General features: G+C 38.8%; 1 protein-coding gene across 6 annotated transcripts in view; it reads right to left on the minus strand.

Moving 5' to 3' along the window:
- ATE1 (arginyltransferase 1) overlaps nucleotides 1-15864 on the minus strand; it is a 153908-nt gene that overhangs the window by 119333 nt on the left and 18711 nt on the right. For 3 of the 6 annotated variants that reach the window (XM_042960796.1, XM_042960793.1, XM_042960797.1), the window contains exons 7-8: nucleotides 14036-14164; nucleotides 12999-13127 (exon numbers count right to left, since the gene is read on the minus strand). In XM_042960796.1, coding sequence (XP_042816730.1) covers nucleotides 12999-13127; nucleotides 14036-14164 — 258 coding nt within the window. The remainder of the gene's footprint in view (nucleotides 1-12998; nucleotides 13128-14035; nucleotides 14165-15864) is intronic. The other 3 variants (XM_042960798.1, XM_042960795.1, XM_042960794.1) reach the window with 2 other exon arrangements.

Genomic DNA, 15864 nt, shown 5'->3' on the forward strand with positions numbered 1-15864 from the left:
ACTAAATCTAACAGAGCAGATTCATATTCTCACTGAGAAAAATGTTATGAGTCATTCAAGATGCTGTCTGTTAGCAAGACAATTTTTCCACCTTATCATTTACATTGTTAAGAACATTCCTAGTACTTCAGGACGGTCACAGTGCTGCCGTTTCTGTCACCCCCTCGAATGCTCACCCCCCTTTCCTTTTCCTGTTGCCATCGGCATCAGTCTGTCACTTGTTTCTCAAAATTGTATAGAGCAAGGGCACCTGGGTGGCTCAGTCGGTTGGGCATCCGACTTCGGCTTGGGTCACGATCTCGCAGTTGGTGGGTTCAAGCCCCTTGCTGGGGTCTGTGCTGACAGCTCAGAGCCTGCAGTCTGCCTCAGATTGTCTCCTCTGTCTGCCCCTCCCCTGCTCATGCTCTGTCTCACTCTGTCTCTCCATAATAAACGTTAAAAAAATTGTTTTTTAATTGTATAGAGCAGAAATACAAAACACAACTCTCTCTAAAGAAGTTAACCAAAATAAGACACTTCCTCTAACATCTTCCTAATAATTTAAAAATTAATCAGGGATAGGTTTCTCACCCATTGTCAAAAAACCAAAAGTTTGCTACCACTCTCTGCAGGGCATGCTGTGGACGAGGGCACTCCCACCAACTTGAGTACCTCTGGGAAGGGAATTTGGCAAGATCTAGCAACATTATATGAACTTCTGCCCTTTGATGCACCATGTGAAATCAACCATAAAAGTATACTTTTACACACGCTCAATGACAAAATGTTACTACCGGTAGCAGTACAATATTAGAAATAATCCAAACAACCTGCAGTAGCAAAAGGCCGCTTCAATAAGCTACGGCCCGTCTACGGCCCGTCCTTTCCAAACAGCATGGGACTGAAATAACAAAGAATTAGGGTTCTCTATGATATGCTAGGGCTGTGACCTTGCTTGGATAGGTTTCTAGGGAAAGAAGAAAGGTGCCAAAAAGTGTACACAGGATGTTTCTCTTAGTGAAAGAAAGGAGGAAAAATAAGGTTATGCAGATGTATTTGTTTATTTTTGTAAAACCAAACAAAACACCAGAAGAATGTAACAGACACTAATCGAGATGGTTATTACCACAGGGCAGGGAACAGGCTGGAGCTGTGGAAAGAAGGCTCCTCTAAGTGGATCTCCTTGGTTGACTTTGGAATCACATAAATCTATCACCTATTAAAAAACTACAATTATGAAGTAAACCCTCAAATTCAAAGCCCACAGAAATAAATGAACGTTAAGTCAATATGGTAACATCACCACATAAGAGAAGAAAATTACTCCATGTGATTTCTGAACACAGTATTCTGATGGAATATCTGATGTTCCAAAAAGAATCACAAAAGAATCATAAACTTCACTTATCAGCTGTCATTACTATGGCTATTGATACCGTAATGTTGAATCTACTTTAGGTATATCATAATACAAAGCGAGTTCAGAAATATGCTAATGTAATCAAGAAACAAAAAAGAGAAACAAATACAAAATCAGAGAAGTTAAGACAACACCACATGTTAAATCTGAATTGGAACTATCAACATAAACTCATGCTACCCAATTCTTCTTGGTCTCTAAATTCAATCTCCATTAAAAGGAACCACAGCTTCTTGGAAGAATGGTTGGCAGTTTCAAAGACTGGGTTGGGAAATGTGTAAGATGAGACTGGGGTATCTTTCTGTTCTAGAAAACAGGAAGGCTCTCAACACTAAAAGGAGCCTATCAAAAGGACAGAGGCGATATCCTGATGGGAGTGTGTCCTGAGCAAACTTGGGACAGGTTTAGCATCAAAAAGAATAATGACTGTGATTATAAAGTACTGTATAAAAAAATATCCAGGAGTTCTGCAGTGATTTAAAAAAAAAAAAAGAGGGAGAGAAACTAATTTGTCACCAGCTCCTTTCTCTAAAATTTGTACCTAAGGTGAAAGCATTTAGCATTTACCTTGCTTTCTTAGGAGAAACTATAGGTTAACCTCGGTGGATTAGGAAAATCTCCCCCAGCTTTTTTAACAAAGAATGGCTACTAATACACGTATTAATAAAGAAAAAAGAAAACTATTCTACAAAAAAGAAAAGAAAATCCCTAGTCTACGAACAACATTGAAATGATTGATCCAAAGATCATCGAAGGACGTTAACACCATTACATGAAAGGCTGTTGAGGAAAAAGTATTTATTCATCTGTGCTGAAATACCTCTCTACAGATTACTTGCTCATCTACAACAAAGAAATCTGGAGGTCGCCAGCTTAACACAGTGTTCCAAAGCAGCATCAACTCCCAGACAACCCATCATTATGCATCTTCTGACATAAAATGATATATGCAAAATCACCTAATGAAGTACATATGCCAAAATTGTTTAACCTGAACCTAATCAAGATTTAGACTTAATTTTCAGTCTACAGGAAATTGGGGCCACAAAGGAATAAGTTAAATTAGACCAAGAAGAAAGATTCAGATAAATACAGAACGTGGGGCATTACGTAAGACAAGTGGCCTGGACTTGTCATGTACCACTGCAGTAATGAACAAAACTGGCGCCCTGATTTAAGCACAACAGTACGATTCTCCGCTAAAAGGAACTGGAGTTCCTTGGAAAAAAGGCAGATTCCAAATCTGGAAGGAAAAAATACAACATTGGTCTGGAACATCTTGTTGTGCCAGACAAAAAGGAAACTCTTGACTAATGGGATCATAACAAAAGGTCATAGGAGCTTAAGGGGAATCCTAGTGGCCCAATTTGGGACAATTTAAACATTAAAAAATGATAGCAAAGAATTATAATATTCCAAAAAAATTTTAAATCCATAAGCCCACAGTGATGTCATAAGGAAAAAAGATGGTGGGTGGGGTGGAGAATTAGTATTCCTCTTTACAGTGAATATGCTGTTTCAAGGTCATAAATGTGGAAGAAAGTAATACAATTTGATAAATCACCATTCTGCAGCCTGTCCTACCTTCCTATAACTGATTCAGGCAAGGAGTAACAAAGGACATTAGAACGACTGGCTGATACGCTGTTGGGAAAGAGGTTATTCAAAATATCTGAAAAAACGTCACCCCACAGATTACTTTAGGGTATAAGGTGCATTGCAATGGAAAGATCTAATTACAAAGGTGAAAATGGCTCTCGGCGATAAAGAGATCTGATGGCTTTCGTCCAACCAAGCGAGCAGACCTAGCATCACAAATAAGGGACAACCTGACATTGTGTGCCACCAGGGATAATGCTGCAGAGCAAAAACACCAGCACAACCTTGAGAGAAAACCGGTGATACCCGAAAGCTGAGCATCTGCAGAGCCTAGGACATGGCTGTTCTGTTCCGGGTATACACCCAACAGAAGCATGCCCCTGTTCACGAGAAGACACGTACAAGGATGTCCATGTGCAGCACTATTCATGGTAGTTCCGACCCGGGAACTACTCAAATTCCCATCAACAGCAGAAATGGTAAACCACGGTATATTCACAAGGAGAACACTATCCAATGAGCCTGGACATCCTACAACACACAGTAACACAGATGAATCGCACCAACAAAATGCTGAGCAAAAGAAACCACGAGCGAAAGATGACACGTGTAGGACTCTACTTACATAAAGCACAAAACAGGCAAAAATGAATCAGAGGTCTTACAAGTCAAGAGTGTATCGGTAGTAACAGCAAAAGGGGGAAAGGAAACTTAGGAGGGGCTGCGAGTAGTCAATTTCTTGATCGGAGAATTGTTACACAAATAAGTTCAATTCACAAAAATTCATCTATCTGAACACTTACGTGCGTTTTTTTCCATTCTACGTTATTCCCCAATAAACAGGTTTTTTTTCAAGTACACATCACCTACACCTAAAAACACTTACACTGAATCGAATCACTAGAAAACACTCAAATCCTGAATATAGGACATTCTATAGACAATTAGCCTAAGATCTTTAAAAATGTCAGTCATAAGAAAGACAAAAAACAAAAAAGACTAAAGAAATAACAGCCACTTTATAAACATAGTGTAGCCACAACAGTTCATGAAATGCATGAACCTTGACTGGATCCTGTATTTAAAAAAAGAAGCTATAAAAGGTATTTTTGGCATAACTGGGAACATTAAACATAGACTGTGATGTTACAAAATTTAGGAATGATAAATATTATGGTTATGTAGGAGAATATACTTATTCTCAGCAGGAGCATGTTTAGTATTTCCAGGTGAAGGGTTATCGTAGCCACAGCTCATGCTCAAACAGTTCAGGTGAAAAAGGAGAAGAAGAAAGATAAAGCAAATCTGACAAAGTTATTAACCGTGAGCCCTGGTGCACAGTGTGAGTGTTCACTGCAATCTCTCAACTGTTCTGTTCATAAATTTCACAATTTCAAAGTAAAAAGTTGGGCAAAAAACCCAGCAATATCACCACAAATATTTAAAAGACAGCTGTCCTGGAATAAAAAATATAATACAAAAATAATATAAAAACCTAGCTTGGATGCTTAGGTTTAAAAAAAATGGGAAAATGTAAATGAATACAGGACCAGATATTAGACGGCGTTTGTAAATCAATCATTGTTAATTTTCCCACGTGTGACAATGATGTTGCATTTTCAACAAGCGCATCTTACTTTTCAGAGATGCATGCTAAAGAACCTAGGAGTAAAACGTCATGGAACACAATGGAAGCTAAAATGATTCTCACACACAAGAGAAGCAGCAAACATGGAAAAAGTAACTGTTGTTGAATCCGGGTGATGAGTATACAGGCGGTTGGTATACCATTCTTCCAATTTTCCTTTCTGTTTGGAAGTCCGTAATAAAATGTAAAATTTAGTCAATGCCTCAGAAATGTGAAGAGACCACTGGGACTAAGAGTACAGTCTGTTTTTCAAATAGTTTAGAAGAGTTGAGATCAATTTTAATTATTCTAAGGAACCAGTGGCACTTAATAAATACTATTAGATAATGGTAGTTTCTATAATACGATATCAATAGAATTCCAGCTAAGATCCCATGTTTATGATTTGGAATTAGTGGTATTCTGACAAACAATGATTCATAAATGCTGGTTTCATATCGTACTATACAAAAGATAGGTCACAAAATACACCCATTTTATTTTATATATATTATATTATTTTCGGAAAATCTGGTATCTACTTCAGTGATTGAAAACAGGAATGGAAGCAAAGCCTTCTGGAAGAATTCATCAAGTCCTTTACAATCTCGCTATCTACAATTACGTGCTACTTCTCTAACGATGTTTCTAAAGAGAGCTGACTTGCTCTTTTATATATCAAAGCAATCTACATCTATTTAACTTCTCATCAAATCTCTGAAAAAACACAATCTACTTTTCTGGGGTGCTGAAATGATTATTTTACGGTTACCGGTAAGAGTTAAAATGGATTTTATGCGCTGATATGGTTGACTGAGGTCTCCCAGTAGGCTGACTTTTATTTACTTTAATGCTTTACAACCATAAGAGCAAAAAAACGTGTTTTCTTGAACACAAGTAAATTAGTTTCACCTATTATATTAACAAAACCACGCCACAGTGAGCTGCTGCATAGAGGCCCTAACACAAGTCGGGAGAACACTTAAACTTTGCAGAGAACTTTTTTGGCTTCTCTTCCTGCATCCCACCACAGGAACACTGGCCAGGCAATCATGCAGAAAACTGTAGTCGTGTACAAGGAGGAATTACTTCTGCGCTCTAGAATGAGTTGAACGGGTTCCTTCAAAATGAAACGCCACTCTTGGCTTTTTTGGGAAGCAAAGTATTATGTCCAGATCAGTTTCTCGAGACAGCCAACCTACTGACAGGGTGAGCTTACTCTCCATCCATAAGCGAGGGTTTTGCCAAGTGAGGTAAGAATTTCTAGGATGAAAACAGTCTGCAGCAGGGACCCTCTCCTTACATGGAACCATCTTCGAGGCAGTTCACAGGCTTGAAATTCCCTACTGATTTTCTCCGAATTTAATTATCTTACCTAGAGGAGACCAGAGATACTGCTCCTGACCACCACCCTGCTTCTAAACAGGGGTGTCACTCAAAGAGAAAGGACCGTTTTCGCCCCCAACTCCAGCGCAGTGGAGAAATGAGGCCACGGGAACAGAGAATGCCTCACCAATTCTCAAGGGAAATAACTATATTTGGAACAGTGCATGGGAAAGTTCAAGCCTAAGGGCGCTCTTAAAAGTTGAGGTTCTGGTGATAAGCAAGTAAGAGGGCGCTAGTAATTCCATGAGGGCAACAAGCTAAACCACAAGCTCAGATGATATATCACAGAGAAACAGGAAGAGACTGCTAAGAAGGGCCCTTTTGGGGTCAGAGCAAACCGTAAAAGACTGGCCTCAAAAACTGCCCCAGCAAAGGGGCCCAGATTTCACTGAAGCAGACAAGGAAGCAACATTTGCCCTGGGACACTGCTGCAACACCACACCTCAGTCAGCCAGCAATTAGTGAGCCTAAGAGCTGGGTGTGATGCCAAAAGACACAAAACATCAAAGACCTGGGTGAGAGATGAAACAGAACCCTGGGAAGACCACTGGCATCCCAGGGTGACTGCACTGCTCAAGGCTGAGCCCCCTAGGGAGTGACATCAGAGACTTCTCATATTTTATATAAATGCGTATTATTTCTCCTCCTAATGATTTTAAAACAACTGTATAAAAACATAATTATATTATTAGAACTATGACATAAAGGAAAGTAGTATGTTTGACAACATCATAAAGAAGGTGGATGGGAAGAAAACTGTAATATAGTAAGGAAATTATACTAGATGGTAACTCAAATCCACTCCTACATATATTCCAAAGTGAAATGAGTATGCCCGCATAAAACTTGTACATGAATGTACACAGAATTTTTCACAAAAGCCAAAAAATGAAAACCACCCAAAAGTCCATCGATGGATAGGAAAACAAAACTGTGGTATATCCATACAATGAAATATTATTCAGCCATAAAAAGAAATGAAGTGCTGATACATGCTACAACATGGACGAACCCTGAAAACATTATGCCTGTCAACAAGAGACCGCATACCGTATAATTCCATTTACATGAAATGTCCAGATTAGGTAACTACAGAGACAGAAAGTGGGAGAGTCGTTGCCTAGAGCTGGGGCATTCAGGAAAAAGTGAGGAGTGACTGTTGATGGATATGCGGTTTCTTTTCGGGATGAAGAAATGTTCTGGTGTTAGTGATGACGGTTGCATAACTATAAACATACTAAAAATCACTGAATCATATGCTTTAAATGGGCAAATTATATTATATGGTATGTGAATTATATCTCAGTAAAGCTGTTATTTAAAAAAAAAAAAAGCACAGTGCAGGGGGGCACCTGGGTAGCTCAGTTGGTTACATGTCCAACTCTTGATTTTGGCTCAGGTCATGATCTCATGGTTCGTGAGACAGAGCCCTGCATCAGGCTCTGCACCGACAGCACAAGGCCTGCTTGGGATTCTCTCTCTCCTGCTCTCTCTGCCCCTCCCCAGCTTGCTCGCCAGCTCTCTCTCTCTCTCCCTCTATCAAACAGGTAAACTTTAAAAAGAAAAAAAAAAGGCAAAAAAAAAAAAACTTTTAAAAAAGTACAGTACAAAAGTCTTGACTTGCAACATATTATTTCATGTTATTCCTTAGAAACTATATTCAGAGAGATAACAGACAGTTCAGCTCGTAAGAAAAAAAAATACCATTTCGTAGGTCTCTGAAAACTCTGCATGAATTCAGTTAGATGTCAGATAAATAAAATGCTATCTATGGGTGATCTCAAAGTCAAAGGATTCATCAAACCCAATATAGTATTAATCAAACCTGTTTACTTGTGAAATCAAAAAGGACTATACCGTCAAAGACATTTTCACCAGTACAAACTTGCTGTAAGGATGTGACCTATAAGACAGATTGTGAAGGCAAAACCATCTGGCCATAATAAAGAAATCCATTACATACTTCTATTTAAACACAGGTCAAATCACATACCCAGAGTTCAGGCTACTAATGGCAGTGAATGTAAATTAAAAATGTACAAAAACTGCATACAGAAGGAAATACAGATCTAAATGACTCAAATTAAAATGTACTATAAAAGGATTTTAATTAAATGCCATGTTCATCTTTCTTAAATATATACGACTTTCAGAGTATGGGTTACTACCCTGTAATATGCGTCACTTATATTATACATTAGAGCTATCCCATAATATATAACAAAATTGAGAAAGCATAATCTACCACTCAAAAAATACAAAGTCTTTTTCTAAAAGCCTGGATCACACCTTAAGTCTAAACACAGAACACCACCTTGGAGTCTCTCCGGATGGTAAGTGCCAGATGCTCATTTCTGATTAGTATCTTGCCACAGTCAGTTGCTTCTCAAACTCACCCTGGAACTCATTTTCTGTCCCAAAGCGCACAAATTCTTCTTCCTCTTGTATTTCTGATCTCAGATAAGGTCACCACGATCTACCCAATCACGCAAGCCGGAAATTTGAAAGATCAATCTGGACTTGTCCCTCTCCTCCACTTCCAACTCCCAAACATCCTTCAAGTCAAACACCAAATCCTCATCAGCTCTCCCTCCGAAGTGTCTACTGTACCCGCACCGTCTGCTTCCTACCAGTGCATATTTCAAGCCCGGCATACCTCGCTGGCTCTGTCTCGAGTCTCACCACTCTGGAAGAAAACCTCCCGCACAAGCCTGCCACCAAAGGGACCTTCAGTACCAGACAGGATTTTGGAACGTCCAACATTATTTTGGGAGACATTCCTTCACTCTCTTTTAAACATGTGTTCAAATAAGGACCCTCCTCCATCTCAGCTCTTGGGTACAGTGTGCACGTGATCCCACACATGACCACGGTTCTCCATCCCCCAGTCACAGTGACTGATCCCGGGATAAGGACGTGTCTCAAGTTGGGCCAATGAGCACCTTCCTCAGGACTTCTTACTGAAATAAGTTAAAACATGCACGTTTTTGCTGCGATCACTCGCTGTGAGAACAACATACCTTAAACTGGCAGTATTCATCTCTGCCACCATGTGCCTAAGAGTCAACCCTTAAAAAGAAAGGGAGCCGGGAGACCACAAGCAGGAGACACTTATGGTATTTTCCCAAAACTTCTGTTTCATATGCAAATACAGTAAAATTTTGGACTGCGAGGAAGTTGTTCTGCGAGTGTTCCTCAAGACAAGCAAACATTTCTAATAAATTTTAACTTGATAAATGAGTGATGTCTTGTAATACGAGTAGTACGTGACGCTGAATGTCACAAGATCACAACTGAGCCAACGGTTCTTCTCTTTCTCACTGCGGGATTGTGGGTGATCGTCTCCCATGCTCAGAGCTCGGGTCTCAGAACGCAGGGTTTGGCAGAAATCACTGATTTTTCAGAACACTGGAAGGTACTCACAACTGGCATTACTGTATTTTTTGTCACTTCAAAGCACCTATGGACAGTCTTTCCAGACAAGAGTAAACTCAGAAATGCTCTGCTTCATTCTAGGTCAGGCTGCCTTCAGACACAGACCCTTTCCTCTGCTGCCTTATCGCCAGTTACATTAAGTACAGTATGTGACAAGAGTTTATTAATACCGTGCTGTGATTAACATCCACACGAGCGTATACAACAGCCCCCATGCAGAAAAAGATTCCACTGAACCAACCGATAGCAGTGATTCGTTGGTGGCAGTGAAAGTCGTCCTACACAATAACCCTCCTCTCTTGTCTCCCTCACACCAGCCACAAAGGTTTTCAAAGGTAAGTGCAGGTTCACTTGTTCATTTTTCTTTGTATTTTGTATTTTATTATTTTGTTTTCTATTACAGTATTGTAATCATTTTTATAGGAATGTTTTTGGGTTGTAGAACAAATCACCTGAGTTTCCATTATTTCTCATGGGGAAATTTGCTTTCATACACAAATGCTTTAGATTACAAGCATGTTTCCGGAACAAATTATGCTTGCAAACTAAGGTTTTACTGTAAATCTTTTCTTAAAAAAAAAAAAATCAATTCAACTTTGGTTTTTGTTGCCTATCAAGTCTTACCGCATTTCTCAACAATGAAATGGAATTCTCTAGCTCCACTATACCTGTGCGTGTACTGGTATGCTGTAAAAACATGCATACAGAGATATGTGTATACACAGACACATACACACACACACCCCATATATACAGAAAGATCACACACACAGATAACACATATATATTTGCTTACATTTTCAAAAAGTATCAATAGAAGAAAGCAAAATTAGTTATTAGCAAAAGATAAACAACACAGTTTCAGGGGGTGCCTGGGTGTCTCAGTCAGTTAAGCATTCAACTTTGGCTCAAGTCATCATCTCATAGTTTGTGGGTTCGAGCCCCTCATCGGGCTCTGTGCTGGCAGTGCAGAGCCTGCTTGGGATTCTCTCATTCCTTCTCTTTCTGTCCTTCTTCCCATTTGCATGGCAGTGCACGCTCTCTCAAAATAAACAAACTTAAAAAAAAGAATAAAAATATATATTTATAAAAATGCTATTAAAAACAAGAGGTTGTTTTCAATTAAAAGATGTTACAAGAATATCAACCAAATGTGATGTATAGATCTTACATGGATCCTGAGCCAAACAAACCAACTATAAAGACACTTTTGAGACAACTAAAGAACAGTGAACATCCACTGGGCATTAGATGATCTGACTACTAATTCTGTTGGGTGATGATGGCATTATGTTATGTATTTTTACATATGTATTGTTATGTATTTTTTAAAGCTTATAACTTTTAATCTAGAGATTTCCCTCTTTTTTTTTAAGTTTATTTATTTTGAGAGAGAGAGAGAGAGAGAGAGAGAGAGAGAGAGAATATCCCAAGCAGGCTCCACGCTGCCAGCACAGAGCCCAATGCAGGGCTTGAACCCATGAACTTCAAGACCATGACTTGAGCTGAAATCAAGAGTTGGACGCTCAAACTGAGCTACCCAGGCATCCCACTCCCTCTTTTTCTGAAACACTGTCTATTATGTATCTGTCTCATAGAAGTGCCCAGGTATCATTTTAAATAATCCTTTATCCCTCATTTTTTTGTGAACTGGTTATTACAATTAGAAACTTGTAATTCAAGGCGCTCCTGGGTGGCTCAGTCAGTTAAGCGTCTGACTTTGGCTCAGGTCATGATCTCATAGTTTGTGAGTTCAAGCCCCGCATCAGGCTCTGTGCTGACAGCTCAGGGGCTGGAGCCTGCTTCTGATTCTGTGTCTCCTTATCTCTCTGCTCCTCCCCTATTCACGCTGTCTCTCTCTCTCTCTCTCTCTCTCTCAAAAATAAATAAACATTAAAAAATTTAAAAAAAAAAGAAGCCTATAATTCAGGGTCAATATCTTTAGCAAGAATATTCCATAGGTGGCACTTTATATTTCTTATATATAGTTCTGTTGCCGAGAACACACTTCTCCCTTTTGTCCTGAAAAACATTTACTATCTTTTAAGACTTGGCTCAGATGTCACCTCCTTCAGAAAAACCTCTTTACCCTCCAGTCCCCACTAAGCCGGCTTTCTCTACTAATCCAATAGCTAACCCTAATGGCACTGGACCTGCTTACCCACCTGTTGCCCCAATCAGGCTGTGAACGCCTTTAACAATGGACTAGTCTGCAGGACTAGACTCCACAGAGACCTAAAGCCTAAGTGGGTGAAGTTCCAGGAAAGTAATCTTCACCAAGTAAACACATCGGATCACATCCTTGTGTTATGGCCCATCCATCTGTACCTGGTAAGCAAGCAGGCACAAAGCCAGGGTCTCCAAGGTAATAGGAAGAAATAATGTTCAGAAGGAATAAGACGCCCTGGGAATATCAAAGGGAGTGTCCTGGGACCTGGCAGATTTCCTTACTGTTTGTAAACACAATCACAGGCAGCTGCAGGTCTCAACAGGGAACTTACAGAAGCGCTGCTCTAACCAGAAGGTGCATACAAATCACCTGGAGACCTGATTCAAAATGCAGATTCTAGGGGCGCCTGGGTGGCTCAGTCGGTTAAGCGTCCGACTTCAGCTCAGGTCGTGATCTCGCGGTCTGTGGGTTCATGCCCCGCATCGGGCTCTGTGCTGACAGCTCAGAGCCTGGAGCCTGTTTCAGATTCTGTGTCTCCCTCTTTCTCTGACCCTCCCCTGTTCATGCTCTCTCTCTGTCTCAAAAATAAATAAATGTTAAAAAAAAAATGCAGATTCTAATTCAGCAGGGCTGCAGGGAGACCCCAGATTCTGCATTCCAGGTGGATTCTGTTGGTTTGCAGACCACTCTTCAACTAGGTAAGGTTCTAAGAGACCTGGCAGTCAGCCCTCTCTCAGGGAAATTACAGCATTAACTCCTGTCTTACTAATCCTCTCTTTTAAGCTAAAACAGTCTGTGTCATTAAAAAGCAAACGAAAAAAAAAAATCAAAATTTAATTCTTCCACATCTGTTGGCATCTTTCTTCTAATATATCCACTCCTCTTTGACAATTATGCGATTTCTCATTCATCTAAATATCTCCAGCCTGGAAACTATAAGCCCTCAATAAATGCTTTAAATGATGTTCCATATAATCTCAACATATTTCATTGTTTTCCACTGGCTTGTTTACATAGGTTTGTTCACTGGCCCATCTTTCCCATTTGATTATCAACTCCTCAAAGGCACAGACTCTCCCCTTTGTGCCATGGCACACAGTCTGTCACCTAACCAGCACTCAGTGATGTTTACTGACTTAGCCAGATGACTGGGAACACGTTACATCAGGTTCTTAGAGACAACACTGAATAAGAACCTATCCTTCTTCCTGGGGGACTTACATACCCACAGATAGAACCTGTTTTCACGAAAGTTTAGTGACATACACTGAAAAGTATGATCGGCTCTACTTAACAAATAAGAAAACAGCAAAACAAAGTTCGATGTTATGCTTCTTCAGACAGCCTCATCAAGATAGGAAAAAACGTTTAACAAAAGGTACCTCAGTCTTCCCACACTCATCGGGCGGGTCCTGGTGTATGGCCATTTGATACTTGACATATAGAGAAAATGACCGGCTGAAGGACGACTTGAACTCTGGGTCCTCAAAGGAGACAGGTACTAACCTCACCTTCAGAGCAAGGAAGATACAAGCAAATGCTATTGAAACATCTCTACCTGATGACATGCTTCTGAAGGTGAGGCTAGAGTAAGATCTCCGCAAATCCACTTCCAAAGCTCAGCGCTGTTATTTTTCATGAAATGAACGAACCCTGGGGCGTGCTGATTGGCACAGAGCCTCAAGCACTAACTTTACACTAACACTTAGGAAATTTTTAACTCATATGGACCAGGACAAATTTTTTTTTTTTTTTTTTTTTTACTTTTTCACTCTTTCCACCTGTTGTGGTTCTCTGCATGGAGTCACAATGTTGCTCATAAGGGTCACTACTTTTGTCTCCTCTATTTGTATTAAGTGTTTTAAGATTCTTCCCCTTCCAGATTTTTCTTGGGTAATTTGATTTATAAAATGATAAGCATATGTGAACTTCTATTAAAATATTCTATTATCTCAAAAAAAATTCTACTATCTTACTTTTCTAATTCCACTCTGTCCTGTATGGGTAGTACATCAATAAAGAATAATTTAGCTGTTATGAACTCTGTTTATACGTGACTTTTACATGCAGATAAAGCATATTAACCGTGTTGTTCAAAGTATGCCTATCATAAAAATTAGAGTTCTATTTATTACTAACTTTTAGATAAATACATCTAAACATCGTTACTTCAAATAAAGATAACTCATTTTACGTGTTACTTTCCACTTTGAAATTACACATGACGGGCACTCAACACGTGCTAGGTAAAATTTGCACTTTCAGAATGTCCATTAATCCACAGTCCTATCATATTGCAGATATGCTGCAAATTGAATACAAATAAAATGTACCACAAATAAACCAAGTTTTCATACAATGATATCAAATGGAGGGGAAAGTTCCATTTGCACAAAAAAATCGCACTTGGCCTGCTGACCTGGCTCACAGTTGGCTTATCAGGTGGATCCTTGTGAATAACCATCTGGTAACGTTTATAGACCTGGTAAGACTCCTGAAATGTGGCTTTGAACTGAGAACTTGGTGGAGATGATCTCACCACCCTCACCTTCAGAAGGAGTTAAAAAACAATGTTCATTAATTATTTATTCCACAGAACATGCATTAAAACAGTTACTCCCACCCAAAAAGAACCAAATGTTTCCACACAAATATTAAAGCATAAACAATGATAGTATTTTAACCTTGAAAATCAACCAGATAGTAAATTTTTTTAAAAAGTTATTTCTCCAACTTGCAGACTCATTAAAAAGGCGGAGGATTCGAAGACTAAGGTCTATGACCGATCACAGAAGATGGACTCTATGGTAAAATGGCAGAATGCTTCTGGCACTCCAGAAACAAACGCAAATAAATACTTGTTTCGTTGCATGCAACCCACCTTCAGTAAATCAGTCAGAAAGACAAAAATATGTGAACACATTTTTTAGACGCTCTTCATGCATCACTGCTAACTCTAAATTTACAAAATTTTTTTGTAAGGGTGAAAGACAACCCTCACAAAGTATTTGTACTTCATGGCAGAGTTAAGAATGAAGATTCTAAAGTGAAGTTTCTCCTACTCAAATTTTAACATCACCATCTTGGGTCAAGTAAATAAATGTATTCTCTGTGCCTTAGTTTCCTCATACGTAAAATGAGGAGGAGTTAAAAACCGTAATTATACAGTAAAGTCAATTTATTTTAACATCAACTATTTACTAACCAGTTAAAATGTGTTAGCAAAACAGAATAATAAAACAGAAAATCGAGTGCAATAAAAAAGGCTAAGTAGAAAATTTTCATGTGTGCCATAAGAAGTAATTCTTCTCCATAAAAAGAGGGTCATACAGTGGACAAAAAAATCTCTGCCCATCCTAGCTATCATTACATTAAAAAATTAAAAAGCCTCCTACTGTACAACATGCTAGATGGGCCTGGTGCCCTGAACACATTACTATTTATGATCACAAGAGAAAAGACTCCTCTTAAAATACGTTAAGTAGTGGGTTCAATTCTTTTTAATTTGGGAAGGAGAAAGTGTCAATACCAAAATCAGAACAGCTAAGGAATTATAACATAGTTAAGACTTAAGTCTAATAATATATATCATCCTAAGGTTTAGATTGCATTAAAGCTAATTTCTTAATAGCAGGTCCTTAGTGATACACTTAGACAATATTAAGCTATAAATTCAAAGGTTGCCCAGTTACTGATGAGAACAAAATTATTATCGTTAATGTTTTAGGGGAAAAAAATGAATACCAAATACCGAAAAATGTAGACTTAATCTGAAATGTAAGTCAAAAATAATAGGAATATTCTAAAAGTATTCGTATTATGCCTATATTGGTTTGAGAGAATTACTGAGAAAGGACTGTAGTAGTACAACTTAGTACTATTTAGTTAATTCCTAATTGCTGGCTTGCATATGTCATACAATTTGTTGCCTTGGTCAAGATCAGAATATTAGAATGGCTAAAAAACAAAGATTTGCCTACTGTGATTTCCTTCACTATCTAACCAAAACTACCAAAGATAAAATTGACATAGTATATTTTATCTCTTTCACTACTAAATTTCAATCAAGGGATACAAAAAGCCAGAGTCCCTTACATAGTAACATGCTAAAACTGGAACTGTTTTCACAACTTTAGTAGCCAAATTGCCTAAAATATTTATTTTAAATCTTAAAAAAAAAGGGGGGGGGGTTTCTCAAGTAGCAATCAACTTAGCAAATACAAATGCTACTCCATCCCAATTCACTTT

This window comes from Panthera tigris, chromosome D2 (genome assembly GCF_018350195.1).
Source record: "Panthera tigris isolate Pti1 chromosome D2, P.tigris_Pti1_mat1.1, whole genome shotgun sequence".
NCBI lineage: Eukaryota > Metazoa > Chordata > Mammalia > Carnivora > Felidae > Panthera > Panthera tigris.